General features: G+C 45.9%; 9 protein-coding genes across 9 annotated transcripts; 4 read left to right on the top strand and 5 right to left on the bottom strand.

Moving 5' to 3' along the window:
- Positions 1 to 815: 815 nt before the first annotated feature.
- V1516DRAFT_628072 (uncharacterized protein) lies at positions 816 to 3,240 on the top strand (the record flags this gene model as incomplete). Its single annotated transcript, XM_066919823.1, has 2 exons — positions 816 to 2,796; positions 2,849 to 3,240. 2 exons carry the CDS (start codon positions 816 to 818, stop codon positions 3,238 to 3,240), a joined length of 2,373 nt encoding a protein of 790 aa, XP_066775905.1.
- A 298-nt stretch (positions 3,241 to 3,538) lies between these two features.
- On the top strand, positions 3,539 to 6,856 carry V1516DRAFT_680504 (fungal-specific transcription factor domain-containing protein). Its single transcript, XM_066923100.1, has 2 exons — positions 3,539 to 3,761; positions 3,829 to 6,856. The coding sequence occupies exons 1-2, from the start codon at positions 3,711 to 3,713 to the stop codon at positions 6,757 to 6,759; spliced, it is 2,982 nt and encodes a 993-aa protein (XP_066775904.1). The 5' UTR covers positions 3,539 to 3,710; the 3' UTR covers positions 6,760 to 6,856.
- Positions 6,857 to 6,897: 41 nt separating this feature from the next.
- V1516DRAFT_628337 (general substrate transporter) lies at positions 6,898 to 8,572 on the bottom strand (the record flags this gene model as incomplete). Its single annotated transcript, XM_066919835.1, has 2 exons — positions 6,898 to 8,210; positions 8,263 to 8,572. The coding sequence occupies 2 exons, from the start codon at positions 8,570 to 8,572 to the stop codon at positions 6,898 to 6,900; spliced, it is 1,623 nt and encodes a 540-aa protein (XP_066775903.1).
- Positions 8,573 to 8,820: 248 nt separating this feature from the next.
- Positions 8,821 to 10,812, bottom strand: V1516DRAFT_680502 (uncharacterized protein). The gene has a single exon (XM_066923099.1). It carries the CDS (start codon positions 10,649 to 10,651, stop codon positions 9,158 to 9,160), a length of 1,494 nt encoding a protein of 497 aa, XP_066775902.1. The 5' UTR covers positions 10,652 to 10,812; the 3' UTR covers positions 8,821 to 9,157.
- An 85-nt stretch (positions 10,813 to 10,897) lies between these two features.
- On the bottom strand, positions 10,898 to 11,938 carry V1516DRAFT_680499 (ADP-ribosylation factor family-domain-containing protein). The gene is made up of 4 exons (XM_066923098.1): positions 11,828 to 11,938; positions 11,740 to 11,783; positions 11,601 to 11,685; positions 10,898 to 11,553 (listed from the first exon to the last, which is right to left on the bottom strand). Exons 1-4 carry the CDS (start codon positions 11,874 to 11,876, stop codon positions 11,135 to 11,137), a joined length of 597 nt encoding a protein of 198 aa, XP_066775901.1. The 5' UTR covers positions 11,877 to 11,938; the 3' UTR covers positions 10,898 to 11,134.
- Positions 11,939 to 12,004: 66 nt separating this feature from the next.
- Positions 12,005 to 13,731, top strand: V1516DRAFT_680497 (S-adenosyl-L-methionine-dependent methyltransferase). The gene is made up of 3 exons (XM_066923097.1): positions 12,005 to 12,246; positions 12,299 to 12,485; positions 12,530 to 13,731. Exons 1-3 carry the CDS (start codon positions 12,025 to 12,027, stop codon positions 13,696 to 13,698), a joined length of 1,578 nt encoding a protein of 525 aa, XP_066775900.1. The 5' UTR covers positions 12,005 to 12,024; the 3' UTR covers positions 13,699 to 13,731.
- On the bottom strand, positions 13,606 to 14,681 carry V1516DRAFT_680496 (uncharacterized protein). The gene has a single exon (XM_066923096.1). It carries the CDS (start codon positions 14,650 to 14,652, stop codon positions 13,756 to 13,758), a length of 897 nt encoding a protein of 298 aa, XP_066775899.1. The 5' UTR covers positions 14,653 to 14,681; the 3' UTR covers positions 13,606 to 13,755.
- A 158-nt stretch (positions 14,682 to 14,839) lies between these two features.
- Positions 14,840 to 16,675, top strand: V1516DRAFT_680495 (Metalloenzyme, LuxS/M16 peptidase-like protein). Its single transcript, XM_066923095.1, has one exon. The coding sequence runs from the start codon at positions 14,918 to 14,920 to the stop codon at positions 16,361 to 16,363; it is 1,446 nt and encodes a 481-aa protein (XP_066775898.1). The 5' UTR covers positions 14,840 to 14,917; the 3' UTR covers positions 16,364 to 16,675.
- V1516DRAFT_540364 (Triosephosphate isomerase) lies at positions 16,462 to 17,615 on the bottom strand. The gene is made up of 4 exons (XM_066919177.1): positions 17,530 to 17,615; positions 17,333 to 17,438; positions 17,136 to 17,268; positions 16,462 to 17,071 (listed from the first exon to the last, which is right to left on the bottom strand). The coding sequence occupies exons 1-4, from the start codon at positions 17,530 to 17,532 to the stop codon at positions 16,561 to 16,563; spliced, it is 753 nt and encodes a 250-aa protein (XP_066775897.1). The 5' UTR covers positions 17,533 to 17,615; the 3' UTR covers positions 16,462 to 16,560.
- Between the last annotated feature and the right edge of the window lie 115 nt (positions 17,616 to 17,730).

The raw sequence follows: 17,730 nt of genomic DNA, 5'->3' as shown, positions 1-17,730 counted from the left end.
ATTTTGCCCACAATTTATCCATGGAATACTAACGCAAAGCCGATCACATGACTTGAAGTGCCGTGACATGTGGTCTCCCAATGCAAATGATCCCAAACAAATTAAACGGAGATCCTAAGTCAGCTTTGTCCTGACAGCTTTTTGACGATCATCAACAGCAAAAGTTAAGATATTAGCTGCAGATTCGGAATATTCGGGTGAATTTTGATTTGAATTATAAACTGACATCAGTGTCTGGCCCAGGACCGGTGAAAATCTGTCGGTGTGGCGATTTAGCCGGGCAAAATATCAGCATTATTGTTACCAAAATATTATCCAAGAGCTATCATGTATCGCGCTTTCAGACAGAAATCTCTGGCGATGGTGCATCAGCGAGCGACTCCCTTGATCAATCGGACAACGTATCGAGCAATGGTCGGACCGGGTCCTTGCCATAGCAATTATCCAGTGCTGAGGAGTATCAGCGGATCGCGAGGAATGTCATTTTTTCCTGGAGGAAAGTTGTTCGCAAAAGTGGTTAGAATTCCTGCTGCTGCTGGAGGCGCTGTTGTTGCTGGTGCAGCATATGTCAATTATCAGGTTCAAGGTGGGTGAAGCAGTTGTAGGCGAGGGTTTTTACTGATCTTCTAACGTGACAAACTACAGAGGCCGCTAGTTATACACAGGGGAAAATTAATGATGCTACAGATTGGATCATGGGAACTGCTTCAAACTTAAAAGACGGTGTGGACAGTGCTGTTTCAAGTGCTAAAGATTCCATTGATGGTATGAGTCTCCCAGACTGGCTTAGGACTTTTTTCGATGGGTCTGCCGATATGGCGAAATCGGATGTTAAAGAAGGTGGTTGGGAATCGGAAGCGGGTGATACGGGCGATGCTGGAGCTAGTAATTCAGCAGGGAGCGGAGGTGGAGGTGACGGCGTTACGGTTGCTGCCGCTGCCACGGCTGTATCCGCTGGGGTCAACGAACTCGCTGGTGGTGATACCGACGAGCGAGTGGCAGCAGCCAACACTAAGATGATGGTACTTACAAGGAAGATGATTGAGATCCGAAACATTCTACAAGAGATCGCCAGTTCTGACGGACGCAGCTCATCACTGTCCCGTTTACAACTACCGTCGATTGTGGTGATTGGATCTCAGAGTTCCGGAAAATCGTCTGTACTGGAAGCTATTGTAGGACATGAATTTTTACCAAAAGGAAATAACATGGTGACTCGGCGTCCGATAGAATTGACGTTAATCAATTCCCCGGAACTTGCTGCTGAATATGGAGAGTTTCCAGCACTTCGCATGGGCAAGATTACGGATTTCACTCAGATCCAAAAAACACTGACTGAACTCAATTTAGCGATTCCTGAGACAGAAGCCGTTTCGGATGATCCGATTAAGTTGAACATCTACTCACCTCATGTACCCGATTTAACGCTGATCGATTTACCGGGCTACATCCAGCTTGCTGCTGCCGATCAGCCCGAGAGCTTGAAAACCAAGATATCCTCGCTTTGCGATAAATATATTGCCGCACCGAATATCATTCTTGCGATTTCAGCTGCAGATGTTGACCTGGCAAATTCCACTGCCCTTCGTGCGTCAAGACGAGTTGATCCTAGGGGCGAGCGTACGATCGGTGTTATTACTAAGATGGACTTGGTCGAGCCTACGCGTGCAACGGCAATTCTAGAAAACCGGAATTATCCTTTACAAATGGGCTATGTCGGTGTCGTGAGTAAAGTTCCGCCATCTCTTTCAAGTCGAGGAGGGCTGTTTCGGTTGAATGCCTCAGAAGATAATACAGATATTGGCGCTGTGATTGCGCGAAACGAGCAAGCGTATTTTAGTAAAGATCCTTCGTTTTCGAGATTGCTACACAATGGTTCAGACGGGTTTATCCTTCCGAATCAACAAGCTGAACAAGAAGCTACACTGGGAGTGATTAATCTTAGGAACAAGCTCATGCGCACACTTGAACGGACAATGGCCAAGAATCTGCAGCCGACGCGAGATGCAATTCATACCGATCTGGAAGAAACTACATATCAATTTAAAGTAGAATACAATGACCGGCCGATCACGGCAGAATCATATCTAGCTCAAAGTCTGGATGCCTTCAAGCTTAACTTCAAAGATTTCGCTGGCCGATTTGGACGTGAGCAAGTCGGTGCAATGTTGAAATCTGAACTGGATCAACGTGTTTTGGACTTAATTGCTCAGAGATACTGGAATCGACCGGGCGGGACGGTGGGATCAAGGAATTATGATGATTCGGTTATTGGTACTCGAGAGGCCAGCGAGTTACCTACAGCGGCTAATGACGATGTATACTGGCTAAGACAATTGGATGCATGTGTCTCGAACTTAACGAAAAGCGGAGTAGGCCGGACTTCGACGACACTGGTTTCAAATGCATTGACGGGTGAGATGGATCATCTCCTCAATACAGGATCATTTAAGACACATCCGTACGTCAAGAAGGTAATTCAAGATGCGACCAACGAGATCTTGAACTCGCGGTTTTATTCTACCGCAGACCAAGTGGAGAATTGTATTAAGCCATATAAATACGAAGTCGAGGTCGAGGAGCGTGAATGGAGTCGAAGTCGTGAGCATGCGTTTGCGCTGTTGAAGGAGGAGCTGCGACAGTGCGAGTCCGCATATTCGGCGCTACAAAAAAGCGTTGGGGGAGGCAGAAAGCTGGGTCAGGTAGAGTCATTTGTGGAGAAGAGTAGCAAAGGTCAGGTTAAAGTGGAGGATGCAAACGAGATTTACGGGTTCAGCCAGGCGTTAGTCGAGAGAGGTGTGTTTGGAACTGAGCTACAATACGCTGCGAATTTTACTAACGAGGGCAGGTCGAGAGGGACTTTTTTTGTCTAAACGAGCAGACATCTTACGACTACGAATGCAAGCTCTGAAGAGCAAACAGTGCCGATCGAAGGAGAACAAGTATTATTGTCCAGAGATCTTTTTAGATGTCGTAGCGGACAAGCTGACGCAGACAGCGGTGCTGTTTTTAAATGTAGAGCTATTATCTGATTTCTATTACCATCTCCCGCGAGAGCTTGATACAAGAGTCGGCCATGGCTTGACAGGTAGTCAGATTGAAACGTTTGCAAGAGAGGACGCAAAGGTGCGTCGACATTTGGAGTTGCAGGAACGTAAACTTAAGTTGGAATTGGCTTCGGAAAAGATTGACGGTGTGATTGATATGCAGCGAACTGGCCGAGTGAGTTTAGCTGGCTAGTGCTTTTAATTGGTGCTTGTCCATATTATGTATTAGCATGTTAATGGTATGTAACGAAGCCCCACCATTTCGAATTATCATACGACTAGCAGCAGCTGTTATTGTAGTAAAAGTTAAATGCTAGTTTTATTGTAACCATTGTCCTTATGAAATTATATTTTACATAATACAACTGCAACATAGAGTAAGAATCGAGACAAGTATCGATTACGTAATCAAATTACGTAATCAAATTGTCAGCATACAACCGACCAGCCTAAAAGCCACGCTCGAGTCCTCAATTAAGTCTGCGTAGTCAAAAATTTGAATTTGTTGATGATTTCCTAATCTGGCAAATTATTTTGGAATTCCTGCGTGGATATAGCTTGATTTTGGCCTTGAGTCTCAACGTTTCTCTTGGGTTATTTTTTTTGGCAGGAATTGTTGGCAGAAAAGCTGGTTTGTAACATCGTCATTTTGAAGAAGACATCATGAGCACTGCGCCGGCGCGCAAGCTGCAGCAGGACGAGATAGAGCAAGCAGTGAGTGAACAAACAGACAAACAATTGCCGAGTAACTGCCGAGAAATTATGAACTGATTTAATATAGTGTGATTCGTGTCGCCGACGAAAACTCAAATGCACAAAAGAGTTCCCTATATGTGCTTATTGTCGGCGTCATAAACGAGAATGTGTGTATTCGCCGCGAGCAGTGCGGTCGCCCCTGACGAGGAAGTACTTGACACAAGTGGAGAATCGAGTTGAGATTTTGGAGTCACTATTGATGGATCTTTTACATCGTACCGAGAATGCAAATTTGGTGTCAACGAGGCAGTCAATGATTTCTCCCGGCTCCACTAGTAGTGTATCTGGCCCACCACCGCGGCTTCCTTTGGTTCGTAGATTGACCGACATGACAAACGAAGATTTGCAGACATTTGCAGCGTCGGTCTCGACAAACAGAAGCATTTTCTCCGACTCGAGCTCTTCTCCGGAATTCAGAGTAGGTGGTGGGCGATTATCCTCGATAGGTGACCGGTCTGACTCGGACGAGTTCCCGACTCTGAGTCCTGGAGCACTAGACGTGGATCCTCATGACTCTGTCCAACTCGAGGACAAGAATACAATATACCAGGATGAGGCAGAAACCGACGTCGAATCAAGAAAACGAAGGATTTATAGTCAAACCTCAGAACATGTCTCGGACGATGGAAGCACGACTCATCATGTTCCCATCGCAATCGAAGAAGCTGTACCCGACGAAACTGATGGCTACGATTGGGTTGAGCAGGATATTATCAACAATGATGTTTCCGATGGAATGGCTGCCCTTTCGATCAACCCGCATGGGTCGGGCTATTTTGGGTCGGCATCGAGTGCTGTGCTTCTTCGAGCGCTGCGCATCAACTCGCATGCCACGATCAATTTGAATCCAGACGGCAGCACAGATCTCTACGGCATGCCGATATTACCTTTATATCCATCCCCAGTGCCAAAGCATGTTGCTGACGCACTTGTCGATGCCTATTTTTCTATTTACCATACTTCGTACCCATTTATCCATGAGCCTACTTTCCGGGCACAATATAAAGGGGCTCTGGCGCGACCGCCGAACGCGGTCTGGGAAATCCTGTTTAACACGATTTTAGCTCTTGGTGCCTGGTGTGTAGCGAATGAATCTTCTTGTGCAGACCTTGCATTTTTCCAAAACGTTAAGACACATTTGACCATCGATGTTTTTGAGCGCGGAAGTCTACCGCTAGTGCAGGCGCTTGTACTACTCAGTAACTATGTTCAGAAACGAAATCGGCCAAATTCAGGGTGGAATTTTCTTGGACTTGCACATCGGATGGCGACTGGATTGGGATTACACCGGGAGTTCCCAGACTGGTCGACGCGCAGCCCATTGAAACAAGAGATGCGTAGACGGACCTGGTGGGGTATGTTCATGTTCGATTCCGGTGCAGCAATCACCTTTGGGAGACCAGTGAGTTGGCCGGATTACGGCGGTGTCGACGTGACCGAGGTTTCAAATATAAACGACTCAGAGCTGACTGCAAGTACGACTCTGATGCCAACCGGTCGCGATTCTGCAATAACGATTTATTCTGGCATGATTGTGCAGTGCCGGTTCCATCTTGCGACGAACACGTTGTATAATCGATTGATTTCGAGGCCTGCGCTGACGGCCGAGCAAACGCTGACTTTAGCGAGCCGTATTGATGGTTTTGTCGAAGGATTACCATATCCATTTAAGGAGGCCACGCCGATTGCGCCGGACGCAGACGACTGGTTTGTGTTTGCTCGCTACAGGATTTATTGGCGGTATCGGAATCTGAGGATATTGGCCTATCGACCGTTTGTTTTGCAGCGCGCTCTCACAATTAGTGGTACGGGACCCGGACCTAAAGCAGGAACTGCTGGTCCAGGCCAAAGATCAGGACCTATTCCAGGATCAATTCCTAGGCCAATTCCAGGCCAAAGACCTGGGCCGCGATTGCGTCCAATGCAAGAGGTACGAGTGAAACAAGAATATGACTCGAGAACCGGTTCTATATCGCCATCTGTTTTGGAAAATGTTGGCTATATACCTTCGTCGATTCCTGAATCATTTAATTTTGAAGAATCGTCTGCTGAGATTTCATGTCGAGAGAAATGTATGAGAGACGCACATGAAACTATTTTATCTGTCGAAGACTACATAGCGAACCATACCTCGCTTTCGATCATTGCAGTTTGGTATGCGTTGTATTTTTTGTTTCAAGCCGGCTTGATTCCTCTCGTATGTATGGTCTCCGAGCCTCGATCTTCGCGGGCAACAGAATGGATGGAAGATATCGAGCGAACAAAAGCCGTGTTGGCAGCTGTTTCAGGCCGGAATGCACTGGCGGACCGGTTTCGGTCGCTGATTGATAGTCTAATGGGTTCGATTGTCATGGATGAGCACAATACTACTGGTGAAGACGTTTTGCATGATTCCTCGCTTTCCAATTCTGGGATCGGTAGCGGCAGTGGGAGCGGCAGCGGAATTCCTGACATGATGAGTTTTTCAGACGGGATATCGGTTTCGACCTCGCCAACCTCATCGACGGCACATATGTCATTGCCCCTTTCAGCTGGCGACTTGGAGATGAGGGCCGGCTTTTTGAGCGATGTGTATTCACTTTTGTATGAAGATCCGTCGAGTACGAGCTTGATGGCGGGGCTGATGAGGGGCAGAGAGAGCGAAGGTGTTGCGAGTGAGTTTGGTACGTCAGAAGATGACATTTTTAATACGTCTAATCTACCAGTATTTATGAATCTGGGCTCGGCGATAGGTGTGAGCAATGATCTGTCTGTCACCGAAGGTCACACCACTACTGACCACACTGAAGCGAGTGTAAAGACAGAAGCAGATGGAGATCGAGGTGAAGTAGATGGCGGAAGTACAAGTGCAGGCACAAATACACATCAAGGCTTCTCTCCGACGAGTTTCACAACTCCGATAAGTATAGGAAAATCTACGCCTACAGCATTTGATTCTTTTGATATTTGGAATTGATTTCGATAAATGAGAGCGAAAGTGGGATGAGAGGTGGGCGTTTTGATTATTGGAGAGAATAGTGCAGTAATGATGAAATTAATAAGTTTATGTAGTAAAAGTGATCTAGAATATATTAAAATACGCAGAGGTGTGATATCAAAGCGGATCTCTAGTCTGGAACACGATATCCATTTCCTCCAATGTTTTTCCCTTTGTTTCCGGGACGACATATATTGTAAAAACCGCTGCAACCGCACACATAAAAGCAAAAATAATGTAGGTGAAGTACTTTGCGTTAGCCAATAAGGTGGGAGTGATCAAGCCAACGATAAAATTTGAGATCCAAGCCGATGATGTAGTGACTGCCACAGCTCTGGAGCGAATTTCGATGGGAAAGATCTCAGAAGGCAAAACCCATCCCACGGGAGCCCAAGAGTAAGAGAAGTTGACATCATACAAATAAATCGCAAGTGCACCGATAAACGGAAACGGATGGTATCCTGCATCGAGTAATCTCACGACAAACGCAACGATGAGTAACGAGATACCGCAGCCGAATGCACCAGCTATCAGAAGTGGGCGTCGACCAACGTGATCAATTGTCACGAGTGCGATAAATGTTGAAAGAAAGTTTACAATTCCGTAAACACCTGTAGCAAGAAGACTGGCCGATTGTAAACCGAGACTGGCAAAGATCGCAGGCGCATAATAGATAAGTGCGTTGATACCCATGAACTGTGAGAGGATCATGACGCTTGACCCAAGAACAACTCGCGGTCTGATACTCCGCGAAAGCAGACCGCGGTTTCGCAGACCCTGTTGTCTGCGGGCCTGGTTTAGTTCGTGGGTCGCAAGTAAATCGGCCTTCACTGATGCCAACTCGGCAGAAACTGCCTCATCGTCAACATGCAGTCTTCGAATAGCTGCCAATGTCTCTTTAGCCAGCTCATCTTGACCGGACATTAATAACCATCTAGGCGACTCAGGAAGCACCATCATGCCAATCGCAAGAATCACTGCAGGAAGCATTTGCAGTGCAAAGGGTAACCGCCAGCTCCATTGCGACTGCATGCATTCGCCGTCGTCGGAGACATCGGTATAAGGATCGAACGAATCGCCATTCGAGTAAGGGATATCTGGAAAACACCGAGTACCACCGATATTATTTGTGAAAAAATCCATCCAGAAGGAAATCAGAATGCCAACGGTGATTGATAGTTGTTGTAGCACTACTAGCGCGCCTCGAATAGCCGGAGGTGCTATTTCGGCCATATAGACCGGTACTACAACCGTGAGCATGCCCACAGAAATACCTGCGATACCTCGGCCCGCAAAAAGCATCAATGGTCGAAGTGCAAAAGCCTGCATAGACGAACCGATGACAAAGATGAAAACAGCGACAATCATAGACACACTACGTCCATACCGGTCAGCGATCCGAGCATTGCTCAATGATCCAATCAGCGCACCTGACTAGGTCAGTTTATTCAAAACCACGGTATAGAACTATAACATACATACATAATACAAATGTCGAGACAAACCAACCCTTAACGTCCGGATCTGTATATATCCTCGGGAACTGGACCGCAAAGCTCTCCATCGTCAGAATTCCAGATACGACGCCCTGGTCGTAGCCAAACAGCAGCCCGCCGATAGATGAGAAACACGCGATAAACAACACATATGGGTTCTTCGATGCTGTATCTAGCAGTCCAGGGTTATTTTTGATATTTTCAGTATCTTCGAGCTCATAATCCTGTTCACGGCCATCTTGCTCGATATCGATGCTATGGGTTTGATGGTCATTTTCATGGTCGTTATCAGACATGAGCGGATTAGCCTCGGGCAGAACATTTGAATCTGTCACAGCCATGTTGGTACAGATTCAGAATTCTCTCATGAAAGCTATACGCTTGTGTCGATTACTCGCTATGGATTGATTAATACTAAAATATCGAGAATATACCCGATGATAAGACTTGGGACATTTCGAAGAAGCGTAATTGCATATACAAGGGGCCAGTGCTCATTGCCGATGGCATTAATATCACGAAAGTCTCATTTTAAATAGATCTTCTCGGTACAAAAACTATATATATAACATAATATTATTTTATAAAATACTATAACAAAAGAATGGAATAATATAATAATATACGTATGCGAAACATATCCGAAATGAAGAGTGTACAATCTAAATAAACAAATGCATACAAGTTGAACAGGCATTCCATCTTCAACCGATCAAATAATAATAAAAGACATCCGAGACGCCAAACAAGAGCGACTTATGTTCTGCGCAAACATACTATGTGCGCAAAATTGCCGAACAAACAGCCAAAAACATCGAACAAGCCAATAAATCAAATCAAAAACAAACAACGATAGCAAATAATGCAATACAAGAAAATGCCTAATGAGCAGACATCTCAGGCGAATCAACAACCATATTATCAAATACAAATGGACCGGCCTCATTAGTGGGTGTCAGAACCATTTGATCGTATGCCGAATAGAATTCGACAGACCCGCTGACTCCAGACCCCGACTCGCCTGCTTCACCGACTCCAACGTCGGGATCATCACTCGTACTAGCCGCTAATGCATCATCAGTTTCGTAACCGAGGGCTGAAGAAGGAGCATGTTTCTCTGACAGTGTCGGATTATGAGCCTGAACTTGATCAGACGTTGACGAGCCTGACGATCCAGAAGGCAAAACAGCTCCAAAAGAATCACTGGTCGGGTTGGAATTTTCGTCTTGATCGGCTTGCTCAGCAATAACCTCTGGCTTCGAAGCAGTTGACAAACTCTCTAGGGCTGCCGTCAGATCTGGGGTATCGACGTCAGCTTCCAAATCACATACTGCTCGACAATTAGGACATAAAAACTGCGGGTAGTCGCGGATGATTATTGGACGGATACATTTATAATGCCAGACATGCGAACAAGGGGCGACAAAAAGTGCCTGGCAGGGAGCTACAGCAACAAGACATATCGCACATTCTTGCTGCTGACCATGGGCGGCTGATCGTTCAGCTAGCGTCAACGACCGCAGACGAATGTGCGCAGACGCATTAAAATTGTTTATCCGCTTTTGCCATGACCGATTGATTTCAACCCGCATTTTCACACACTTATATACTTCTTCTGAGCCGCCTCGGAAATCCATGCCTAATTGGAGAATGTCACCATCATTCAAAGGAAAGGCTTGCGAGGCAGTATTGGCAGGGGACAAGCGAATACGGTTAAGAAATGTGCCAGAGGAGGACTTCACATCCTTGACAAACCACTGGCCGTTCTCGGCCCAGAGTTCTGCGTGGGTACGGGAAACGACTTTGCTCTTAAATACAACCGGGGCATAACAAGCCTCTGCTTGAGGAGTCTGTTTTTTATCTGTGTATCGACCGAGTCGGATGTAAGTTCCTTGGCGTCCTTTCCTCTCGATAGGCTCAAAATACAGTGCCGGCGTGGACGACGAATGATCTATATAGGGCGATAGCCGAATCGATGGTTCCTCGTCCAAGCCTGAAGCAGCACCATTAGCGGTGTTACCTGCAATTCCTGAAACCGCAGTAGACTCGCCCGTAAAAGACATTGCAAATGGAGCAGTCAAAGATCCGGTGCCAATACCAGGCGTCGAAGGAGCCGAAAGCGGAGTCTGGTCGACAGCGACCGGCGCCGTAGAAGGGGTTGACAACGTATGAGACCGCTGACGAGCCGACCTAGAACTTGAGCCAGAGCCCAAACCAGATGAACTGTTCCCTACACTGGAAGTCTGGCTTGATAAGGCGGAAGCGGATGCAGGTGCAGGTGCAGGCGATGCTCGCGATAGTCGCGAGTTGGAATATGAGCGGAAAGCGGCCGACAAACGTGGACGACGAGGCGAAGACTCAGCAGCAGCCGACATTGTGCAAGGGTATTTGGGCAAGCCGGAAGAGCCAACTAAGCTGAAGATTTTGGTCTGCGTAGAAACCCGGGTAAAAATCCAAAAAAATGAGAGTGGAATAAACGATTTTACTCAAAATATGGGTCGAGTCTGGGAATTTGATCCTCATGACGATGTGGAGCCGAACGGAAGTGGCGGGTTTAGTGCGAAATGTAAAACGATATATGGAATAAACAGGAAACCGCTCTGCGCATATGCTCTATATATGCAGGAATATGAGGCTGGTACAGATACAAGAGATAGGAAATATCGATTGCTTGGATGTTGCGATATTGAGCTACATTTTTTAATGCGATGCTGGTATAATAGATTTGACATAGAAATATAATAGATCTTGTAAATACGTAGGGGCGAGATATAGGAGAGGACTATGGTGGAATGCTAATGGTAAAGTCACCTTAACAAGATAGAATGATCTGTAGGGATTCGATATGTCAGATCCTATTAGCGCTTGTCTGGAGGCCTATATTGCCTATTTCTGGCCAATCGTACTGTAAGCCAATCTGCAGCTTCAGTAACACCAGTTCCCTTGAGTGCAGAGATAGGGAGAACTCTACTGTCACGCGCGCCGAGATTTTCTGCAATACGATTAAAAATCTCCTTGATATCCTCGACCTCCAAGCTATCGTCTCGATCTTGCTTATTTGCAAGCATGAGTACGGGGATACCTTCTGTGTCTTCATCTGTGATAACAGTCTGGAGAGTGTGACGACATTCCTCGATTCGCGCTCGGTCTGTCGAGTCGACCACAAACACAATCGCATGAGCTTCTGCGTAGTATTCCTTCCACAGTGTACGCAACATATCCTGGCCTCCGACATCCCATAATTTGAGATTTATGCTATTTATCCTGATATGGCCGACTGACTCGTGAGTAGAATTCACGACATCTCGGCTGTACAATACTGACCGTTCTGACCGACAGTGGGGACAATTTTATCTGGATTGACTTCTTTTCCACTTCCGTAAATGCTCTTCAGTTTTTCTAACAGAGTCTGATTTGTCGGTGTTATTTCCCGTTGATCTTATTTTGTTAGTTCAATACACACCGTCTTTCCAGCGTTATCAAGACCGAGGATCAAGACCGAGTACTCTGCTGAGTTAGTTTAGTCATTAGCTATTCAGAAATATTCTCACCGTCTTCTCGCGTAAGTTCATAGTAAATTCCTTTTATTAAATGGTACATTTTGATTGATTGTAGTATTCTCAAGTATCTGGTGCATTCATGTTCTGACTGTAATATCAGATTGGGATATCAAAGTGGGCTGAATTAGTATATAATCAAATTATGTATGAAGCTTATTTCCTATGAGGGTACATTGCATGAATAGAATATGAATCTTTATTTAGATTCCTCCCGAATAATTTCATCTACATTCTCATTTGCAAACTTATCGCAAGATGAGTTTATGCCATTGACTGCGCTCGTTAGAAAGCACGCAGATTCCTTTCGATCCGACCCAAAACGGATTTTTGCGCTTCTTCGGTCGACGGCGCGTTATAAAGAGCTGCTGGACATTATTCTTTCTCAGTCTGGATTGCTAAAAGCAGAAAAGGTAGATTTTTATATCTTGCTAAAAGATGTCAAGAATTGAACTGACGAGTCAGATCAAGTATCCAGTTGCTTTGTTGCTAGTGCATGATCTGTTGATATCGAAAACAGGAATCACGGCAGGGAAGGGCCCATTGAAAGATGCCGTGCTTCGACACAAGACACGGTTACAAGGCGAATTCACAAAGCTGCTGATTAAACGGGGAATCTCTGATATCTCGACTTTTAACGGGAGTTCTACTGGTATGCTCTTCTTATTGGCTCTGAATTGTTGATCTAACAAATAGACCGGACGATTCGATGGATCAGAGTTAATACCATCATAGCAAACTCACTACCCGATCTCTCTTTTGCTAAGACAGATGCACTTCCGCCCTCTGTGCGGACCGTTTATGCAGATCCATATATTCCGAATCTCTACGCGGTGGCCAATACCCATACAAAGTTACTGCTTTCAACGAATGCATACAAAACTGGGGAAATAATTTTGCAGGATCGGGCGTCCTGCTTCCCTGCTCAGATCCTAGCGCCTGAACCGGGCGAAATTGTCATTGACGCTTGCGCTGCACCAGGTAATAAAACTTCGCATATTGCAGCCCTGATGGAAAATCAAGGTCGCGTAGTTGCGTATGAACTCAATTCCGATCGAGCCAAAGTCCTCACCCGGATGGTTCGTAGAGCGCACGCATCAATTGTTGAGACTGTGAACTGTGACTTCACGATCAGTTGTCCTGAGGACTTACGGTCAAGTGTGTCAAAGATATTATGTGACCCCTCCTGCTCGGGCTCCGGCATCTTCCGGCGACAGCAATTCTCTTTTGATGGCGAAGAAGAGTCTGAAAGTGAATTAGCTGCAAGCCACGAACTCGCTAGTCGTCTACGAAATCTGTCTACGTTTCAAAAGAAGATTGTACGTCATGCCTTGATCGATTTCCCCTTCGCTACAAGAGTTGTTTATTCTACGTGTTCGATACATGGCGAAGAAAATGAAGCTGTTGTGCGTGAACTGCTCATAGATCCTGATGTCATTGAGCGGGGATGGCACATTTTACCGCGCGCAAAAGCAATTCCGAATTGGCAGCGTCGCGGAGTAGTGGATTGGTTCAGAGGCATAAACAATCAAGGATATGAGGCTAATTCGCCAGAGGAGTTGGCAGATGCGTGTGTTCGAGCTGAGCCTATTGTTGATGGAGGAATTGGATTCTTTGTTGCTGGGTTCGAGAGAGAAGTTGGCGAGTATAGGAGTGAACCAGTAGAACATGAGAATCTAATACGCCAGGGGAAACATACAGAGCAGATTCAAGATAACGAGGAGGAATCTGAATGGGCAGGATTTTCTGACCTTCCAGAAGCGAATCAGATTGCCAATTTCAAAAATGGTCACAATACCGTCCAGGGGGGAAACAAAAAACTATCTATTCCCAAAAAAAGACGAAAACGAAATAATCGATCTTAAAGCAATATACAAATATATTAATTCCAAACGCCAGTAATGCCTATGCTATTAATGCTGTTATGTGGTGATTGTATCATCATTATCAATGTGACCCTCACCACTATCCATGCCATTGACATCGGTATAATCATCATCAACTCTCAACTCTAGAGGAATGATGTTCTTATAAAATACTTTTCTTCGACAAATACTACATTCGCCACTAGTAGCTGTGGCCGTACTACTAGCCGCGAGTGCACGGTACAAGCAGTCAATGCAATACAAATGTCCACATGGAGTAGCTGCGATGTTTTCAGGCTGATCGTAGCAAATCACACATGTAAACGCGCTAAGCAACGTGGAACTCTCTTCTGGTTTGGCGGCCGACGGATTGACACTTTGAATCGCCTTTTCCCGAAGCTCGGCGGCCGAAGAGGTCCACTCGTGCGTTGTCGGATTATCAAGCAACTGGTCAACCGTCGAGTCGTAAAAAAGTTCCCGCAGCTCTTCGTCCCCTGCGCCATCTTCAATAAATTCATACTCAGATTGACTCGGACTAGGGAAAAATTCGTCATCTTCGTCGTCTTCTTCAGCACTGTCATATTCATCGTCGGTATGAAACAGCATAAATGAATTATTCACTGCCCTCGGTATGGGTACTGGTAGCGGTACCGGTTGGTGTAGAAGCGGTTCTGTTCGGAGTAATGATACAGCGTCTTCAGTTTCGTCGATATCATCTTCAGCGTCACCTTCAGCGTCGGAAATGACAATTACACTTTCATTATTCACTTCAGTCGATGGTGCCTCAGTACTCAAATTTATCTCGTTTGTATCGTTTGTGTCATCAGATTGTATTTCCAGGCGGTGGCTAACTCGCCTCCGTTTTGGTCGTCGCACCAGATTTTGATCCAAATTAGGATCCAAGCCTGATTCAGAATCTGAAAGATTGATTGCATCAGTTCGACGTCCTGCCATTTCAGCGTAGAGGCTTGAGTTCCATAAGCCGAATAAAATAGAGGTATAAATATTGTCCTACCTGAAAACCAGATTGGGACTACATCCAATTGACTGAGCAGATGACCCAGAATAGCTGCTTCACAATAAATGCCGAACAAAATTTAATCTGGGAGTTGCTGTTGATTTTATTGTCATTTCTGACGGACTAGACTATTTATCTGTCATCGACATCATCCGCACGTTATTAGAATTAAGCAAGTAAAAGAGCAACGATTCGATCAGAATGCTGTTTCATTCAGGTCGAAATCTTTGGCCAGGACTAGTCCGCTCAAAATTAGGTCATTCAAGTGTCCGATATTCATCATATTCGAGTGCGAGAAGCAGTCTTTTCCAACTGACAACGTTACCGAACGGATTACGAGTCGCCACGGATGGATTGCCTGGTCACTTTTCCGCTCTCGGTTTGTATGTGGACGCCGGGTCGCGGTATGAGACGGAGCCCTGGGCGACCGGACTAAGCCATCTGATGGACCGCCTCGCCTATCAGTCTACTCTGGGCACTACAGCAGAACAGATGGAAGAGCGACTGGGATCACTGGGAGGAAATTACATGTGTGTTTCGAGCAGGGAAGCGGTGATTTATCAGGCTGCTGTATTTAACCGTGATGTGGCGGCAATGTTTGAGTTATTGGCGGCCACGGTGCGATGGCCTCAGATCACACAGACAGAGCTTGAGATTCAGAAGGAAACTGCAGCGTACGAAATCGGTGAGATTTGGCAGAAACCAGAACTGATTCTACCTGAATTATTGCATGCGGTTGCATATCAGGATAATACACTTGGCCTACCGCTACTTGTCCCCGAAGAACGGTTACCATCGATTCGAGTCCAGGATATTGTCAAGTACAGAGAACAGTTCTACACGCCCGAACGAATTGTTGCTGCATTTGTGGGTGTAGAGCATGAAGTTGCTGTTGAACTTGTTACCAGATATTTTGGTGACATGTCTAAAGGTACATATAAACCAAAATCTCAGCCGGCACTTTATACCGGCGGAGTTCAAGATATGGGTCCGATGCCTGTCCAACATGTGCCGAACCAGCCGGAACTAGCACAAATTCTCGTTGCCTTTGAAGGTCTATCGATAAATGATCCAGACATTTACGCGCTGGCTACTTTGCAAACCCTTCTTGGAGGAGGAGGGTCGTTTTCTGCTGGTGGACCGGGGAAAGGCATGTATTCCCGTTTATACACGATGGTCTTGAACCGATATGGATTTGTCGACAACTGCGTCGCGTTTAACCATTCATATACTGACTCAGGGCTGTTTGGAATTAGCGTCAGCTGTCTGCCAAGTCATGCAAACATGGTCGCGCCCATTATCTGCGGCCAGCTAGCGTACTGCATGTCTCAATTCACGAGATCTGGCGGGATCCAGGAAGCTGAAGTCCATCGAGCAAAGAACCAACTCCGTAGCTCGCTACTCATGAATTTAGAATCAAAAATGGTTGAACTTGAAGATGTGGGCCGCCAGGTCCAAGTGGTTGGGAAACGTGTACCTGTCGAAGAGATGTGTGAGAAAATTGATCGTTTAAGTTTGAAAGATGTTGTCAACGTTGCTACGAGGGTGTTGCGCGGAAATTCACGACCGTCAATCATCATGTTAGGTCGCGAAGGCGTTTTTGGAGATGTCGAGGGCGAGTGTAGGAAGTGGGGACTGGGTGCTTAAATGGATGAAAGCGAGCGAAACATGAAGATTCAGTCTGCTTGAGTTTTCAGTTTGATTGAATTTTTGTAGTTCAACAGATCTACAATTGATGCTCGCCTCGACTGAAGTCTGATTTAACAACTTTAGATCACCTACATGTACATGATTACTGATTAGTCTCTGCTCACTGCATTGCTGTAAATACAAAATTGACAAAATTACGAACGGGAAGTAATGATATCGACGAACTCAGGCTTAAGTGAGGCGCCACCGACCAAATATCCATCGATATCCGGGCAATCGTTGAATGTCTTTGCGTTTTTACCATTTACGGAACCACCATACAAGATGCGAACGGAGTCTGCCTGGTCCTTGCCGATTTTATCGGTCAAATAGGCACGGATCGCAGCATGAGTTTCCTGAGCGTCTGCAGGAGTCGCAGCGAGTCCAGTTCCAATAGCCCAGACAGGTTCGTAAGCAATGACAATGTGAGACCAGTCTTTGGTTGCGGCAATGACAGGATCGAGCTGGCGCGTGCAAACTGCGATCGTAGTACCAGATTCACGCTCCTCGAGTGTCTCGCCAACACAGAGAATGACGCCGAGATCGCTCTCTAAAGCGTGCACTGTTTTTTCCGCAATAAAATCATCGGATTCCTTGATGATATGGCGGCGCTCAGAATGACCGAGAATGACCCACTCGGCGCCTACATCTTTGATTTGAGGTGCCCTATCATGTGTAGTGAGTAAATACTGTCAGATAAAATGTCTAGTGGAGCTAAAGAAATACTTACGAAACTTCACCAGTATACGCGCCGCTGACTTTTGGATACGCATTTTGGGCCGCGAGTTCAATTGCAGTGTTGGTCAAGTGCAGCTTGGCCCAGTGCAAGTAGAGTGCGGGTGGAGAAATCACAACCTCTGTACCTTGTTAGCAATCGAAATCTGTCCACCTCCATATCCATCTCGATCCCCACAGAATTGTACGCACCCACAGATTCAGGAACGTCAACCTTATTCAAAAGTTCGACTATCTCTTTGATCGATTCTTTCGATCCATTCATTTTGAAGTTTCCTCCAACGAAAAACTTGCGTGCCTGGTTCATTAGAATCTCTCACTCTGACCTGCTCTCGCAACATCTCTTATCCTCCACTGTCTTCTGTTATTGACAGCCACAGAAAACTCACCATTTTTAATTCAGTTATGAGTTTATATTATAAATTATTGGATATTCAATGTTTATTGGCCAATTGTAATTGTGTACTCGTACTTTCTCGACCAAACTCGGATCAAGTTCTTGATCCAAAGACGCCCCGCTCCAGACATAGGACACACGACAGGAGTCACGTGGACGCCGCTAGCTCTGCGGCCTATGGCGACTTTGTTCG

The sequence above is a fragment of the Lipomyces oligophaga genome (genome assembly GCF_038497815.1).
Source record: "Lipomyces oligophaga strain CBS 7107 unplaced genomic scaffold V1516scaffold_7, whole genome shotgun sequence".
NCBI lineage: Eukaryota > Fungi > Ascomycota > Lipomycetes > Lipomycetales > Lipomycetaceae > Lipomyces > [Lipomyces] oligophaga.
This window is presented reverse-complemented; position numbering and strand designations above follow the sequence as displayed.

Coding starts and splice junctions, on each gene's coding strand:
- V1516DRAFT_680499 (XM_066923098.1), bottom strand. CDS start 11,876: ATGTACCATTTAATAAAAGGAATTTACTATGAACTTACGCGAGAAGAC. Junction 11,686..11,739: donor TTGATAACGCTGGAAAGACG/GTGTGTATTGAA, acceptor CCGACAAATCAG/ACTCTGTTAGAAAAACTGAA. Junction 11,554..11,600: donor CCCCACTGTCGGTCAGAACG/GTCAGTATTGTA, acceptor CTCACGAGTCAG/TCGGCCATATCAGGATAAAT.
- V1516DRAFT_540364 (XM_066919177.1), bottom strand. Junction 17,269..17,332: donor TGACGTTCCTGAATCTGTGG/GTGCGTACAATT, acceptor ATTGCTAACAAG/GTACAGAGGTTGTGATTTCT. Junction 17,072..17,135: donor GCGTATACTGGTGAAGTTTC/GTAAGTATTTCT, acceptor TACACATGATAG/GGCACCTCAAATCAAAGATG.
- V1516DRAFT_680496 (XM_066923096.1), bottom strand. CDS start 14,652: ATGGCAGGACGTCGAACTGATGCAATCAATCTTTCAGATTCTGAATCA.
- V1516DRAFT_680502 (XM_066923099.1), bottom strand. CDS start 10,651: ATGTCGGCTGCTGCTGAGTCTTCGCCTCGTCGTCCACGTTTGTCGGCC.
- V1516DRAFT_680504 (XM_066923100.1), top strand. CDS start 3,711: ATGAGCACTGCGCCGGCGCGCAAGCTGCAGCAGGACGAGATAGAGCAA. Junction 3,762..3,828: donor AGGACGAGATAGAGCAAGCA/GTGAGTGAACAA, acceptor GATTTAATATAG/TGTGATTCGTGTCGCCGACG.
- V1516DRAFT_680495 (XM_066923095.1), top strand. CDS start 14,918: ATGCTGTTTCATTCAGGTCGAAATCTTTGGCCAGGACTAGTCCGCTCA.
- V1516DRAFT_680497 (XM_066923097.1), top strand. CDS start 12,025: ATGAATCTTTATTTAGATTCCTCCCGAATAATTTCATCTACATTCTCA. Junction 12,247..12,298: donor GATTGCTAAAAGCAGAAAAG/GTAGATTTTTAT, acceptor CTGACGAGTCAG/ATCAAGTATCCAGTTGCTTT. Junction 12,486..12,529: donor TTTTAACGGGAGTTCTACTG/GTATGCTCTTCT, acceptor TCTAACAAATAG/ACCGGACGATTCGATGGATC.